A 3,638-nucleotide genomic window follows, 5' to 3' on the forward strand; every position below is an offset into this window, starting at 1 on the left:
TTGATGACTTAATAGCGACAGTCTGCATTGTATATGGTAGCCCTTATAATTGGAGGAAGGTGTTGCAACTACAGCTCACACAGAATATATACCCACTACGGTTCATTGGTTATGGAGTCGTGACCTGTACCCTAGCAAGAGCTTGCATTTCAGCCTAGGCTGCATAGGCTGTGTTGTTGCCCAGTGGTTGCAGTGGCATACTGAGAAGTCACTAAGCATGAGTGCGGAAAATAGCTCTTGAGGTTCTTATAAATGATTATTTTTTCGTTTAGCCACGCCGATATTCAAGGGAAAATATCCTCTAGGATGAGAGAGGTTCTTCTCTTGAGAAAGTTGATAGTTTTACAGCGATGCCATCAACTGTGTATGTTTCACTGGGTGTCTTGAAAGAAGCAGCCGTATTTTAAGTCCCTAGTGCTCCGCGTACATGGCGTGAATATGCCGCGATTGGTAGTCTAGAAGTGCGTTTTCGTGTCAAAAGCGTGGCAAAGTCGTGGTAATTTCGGCGAAAGCATTGGAACAATAGGGGAAACTGACAAGGGGGTGGACTTGTCACAATAGTTCTACGAGTGAAAAAATGCATATTATTAGTATAATCTTTGTTACCAGTATTTAATATGAGTATACCCATGTTTAGAAATTAATATCTGTATTGGGTATATTAGGAATCATTGTCCTAGACATGATTACAAATTACTTTAAGAAAACGGATTCTCTGCTGATTTTGAGTTTGTTCACCTTTGGGCGAATTTTTTGAAGGAAAGTGAAGTTAAATGAATGGTAGCAGTAGTCAGGAACATATGAAATATGTACACATTAAATCCATATATGTATGATATATTAAAGATACGCATATATGTACAGTATTACACACAAATTAAGGAAGATCTATACATAAATAAACAGCCCCTGTTATCCCGTTTGTTTCGATGTAGCGTAGACTAAATTCCCAACCATGCTTTTGTGAAATGGTTGTCAATTATTAAACAAGGATCAAACACAACTGATTCATACGAAAATTAAACTATATATTGTTATTGCTACTTGCGACTGTAGTTTTTTTTATGAATTTGTCTTTTGGATAGTATCGTTCATCCGAAATATAATCACTCTGGAACGGTTGAAGCAACTGACACACATACGTGCCCCGCTTTTATGTTCTAGAATACCACTTTCGATATTGACTTAACATGGACATATAGCCACGGCATGCTGAAAATGCCCTAGATTATGGTTGGATGGCGGGGTAAGGAGCGAAGAATACACAGCGAGACGTAGAGTGCTATAGTTTTGCCAAAATCAGAATTATATACATGGAGGATAATTGGTATGTCAGTTCAGGGAAACAGGGCTAGCTCCTGATAGGTCGGAAAGGAGCCAGCCTCGGGGTTTTACTTAGCAGCTGTGTGTTTCACTGGGGTCGCCGCACGTTCCATGGGTGTTACAACCCCATCATGAGCCACCAACGGGTTGCATGCTGGAACTTACGTGTGATTGAGTAAATATATTATAAATATATACATATATTTATAATTTATATATGTATATATATATGTATGCGTGTGTGTTACACACGCACGCGTCGCGTCGTTTTGACGAAGATGGATTATAACATATGGTAGAGCAACAAACTACTGGTTAGATAGGGTTGACAAGATCTCACTACAGTTGTTTGAGTTTCCTAAGATTATTTCACGAGTTTGGGTGCTGACAAGGTGAGACCCAGTCAGGTTCAGGTTTCCAAAGAAATGAGTTGGTAAGGTATAAGACTTAAGAAATATATGGGGAAAGTTGAAATAAGACAGTTAATACTCATCCACTAGTTTTTGTTAGAATATTATATACAAATTTCATATCAGAATGCATAAAGAAAATGTAAATGTGATCACTGCGCTACAGTTCTTTGACTTGTTAGTAGAGATTAGGGAACTTTATTTAACTATACATTTTCTGCACGTTTATATGCGACTTTTACACTTTCGGAAGCCTATGATGTATCCTTTATGTTCAAAAATATGAAAAACAAATTTTGAAAGTGCATAGGAAAAAAAAGCGCACATGCCAGTGGTTTGTGGTGATTGATTTTGAGTTCTGGCAGCAATTATACAGCTTTGTTCTAGATTAATTTGAAAATCTTGGTCTTTTGGCACAACTTAATGTGGTGTGTGTGTGTGTGTGCATTTGTACAATTTTCCAATTATATATATATATATATATATATATATATATATATATATATATATATATATATATATATATATATTGATCTCTGAACTGAATATATTGTTAGTAGTTATAGCTTTGAGGTAGGCTGCTCTGTATTATTGGTTTATTGCCCATGCAAATATACATTTAATCATATATTTCAGCGTGGGAAAGGAGGCCCATTGGCAAGAAGGGGAGTTCATCTAGGGAATGAAGAATGTATGGCTGCAATGGTAAGATACATCCCGGTTCCAGATGGCCTCCACCCTGCAGTAGGATCATACCCCATGATGGGCACTGGTCCACCAGGAAAAGGGGCTCCGTCAAGAAAGATGAATGGACATCTAAATAAAGGTCGAGGACACTCAGGTTGGGGTGGACCATACCACCAACATCCCTCTAGGCAGGGGAGGGTCACACGGTGGTCATACTACCATGAAGGGGATGTGGAGGTTCCAGAGATTTGCGTTTACTCAATTGAGAACCGCTGCATGCACGAAGCTACAGGATGTGTGAGACTCCATGCAAAGTGTACTTCGCAGTGGCAGTTAATGGATAAAGGTCGCTGGTATAATTTCCGCAACTTTCATTCTATAGAGATTGAGACAGCATTTGAGGATGTAACTAAAGATAGAGTGAGTCTCAGCATTGTAAATCCAACCATGCTTGGGAAGGCTGGTCAAGGCATGCTTAAACTCATGGGGACATTTCAATGGGAAGTAGACTTTAATGTCATGGTTTTGAAGCGATCTGATGGCAAAAGGAATTTTAAGATTCGAAGGGTGTCAACTCAATCTGCAGCCATCTCCAAGAGTGCCAAAGCCACAACCTTTGAGTGGTACTTCTTAGATGCCAATAGTAAATGGGTAAAGTATGGACAAGTAGACACACTTGGCAGGTCTGATATGGTGACACAAGTGACCAGTGAAGAGATTGAATCCAAATTCATTTCAGGACCAGACACATCAATTGTGTTCAATAACTCCAAATTTCAGTATCAATTGGACTTCACAGCAATGACACAAACAAATCTATCCACAGGAAAAGTAAGGGTTGTTCGCAGGAGGCCTGTAAAGAAACAAAGCACAAAACATAATTCGAAGTCAACCGGACAAAATAGCAACATGAATCAGGAACTTCCGGGGACATGGGATAAGATGAGTGACGGTGATAGGATGACCTTAGTTACTCTTAGTGAAACTAATCAGGAGTACAGAGATATTATGGCAAGTATTCTTTCAACAATCCCAAATGTGAGACCTTTAAGCATCAAGCGAATACAGAGCCCCTTTCTATGGCGACCCTTCAAAAATAAAGAAAAGGAACTTGCCATGATGTATGGAGGAGACAAGAAGCTCAATGTACAGAAGCTGTTCCATGGAACCAAGTCAGAGCATGTTGATAACATCTGCAGAGAAAACTTTGACTGGAGG

At 39.2% G+C, this 3,638-nt stretch overlaps 1 protein-coding gene across 3 annotated transcripts in view; it reads left to right on the forward strand.

Moving 5' to 3' along the window:
* The window catches only part of LOC122245188 (protein mono-ADP-ribosyltransferase PARP11), a gene marked incomplete at its 3' end in the record, with an annotated part of 27,302 nt that extends 23,664 nt beyond the window's left edge, over window positions 1–3,638 (forward strand). For all 3 annotated transcript variants that reach the window (XM_086537170.1, XM_086537171.1, XM_086537172.1), the window contains 1 exon segment: window positions 2,370–3,638. In XM_086537170.1, the coding sequence (XP_086393296.1) occupies window positions 2,370–3,638 (1,269 nt within the window).

Source organism: Penaeus japonicus, unplaced genomic scaffold (genome assembly GCF_977035675.1).
Source record: "Penaeus japonicus unplaced genomic scaffold, GWHDUDI00000001_assembly GWHDUDI00000005, whole genome shotgun sequence".
In the NCBI taxonomy this organism is placed as follows: Eukaryota; Metazoa; Arthropoda; class Malacostraca; order Decapoda; family Penaeidae; genus Penaeus; species Penaeus japonicus.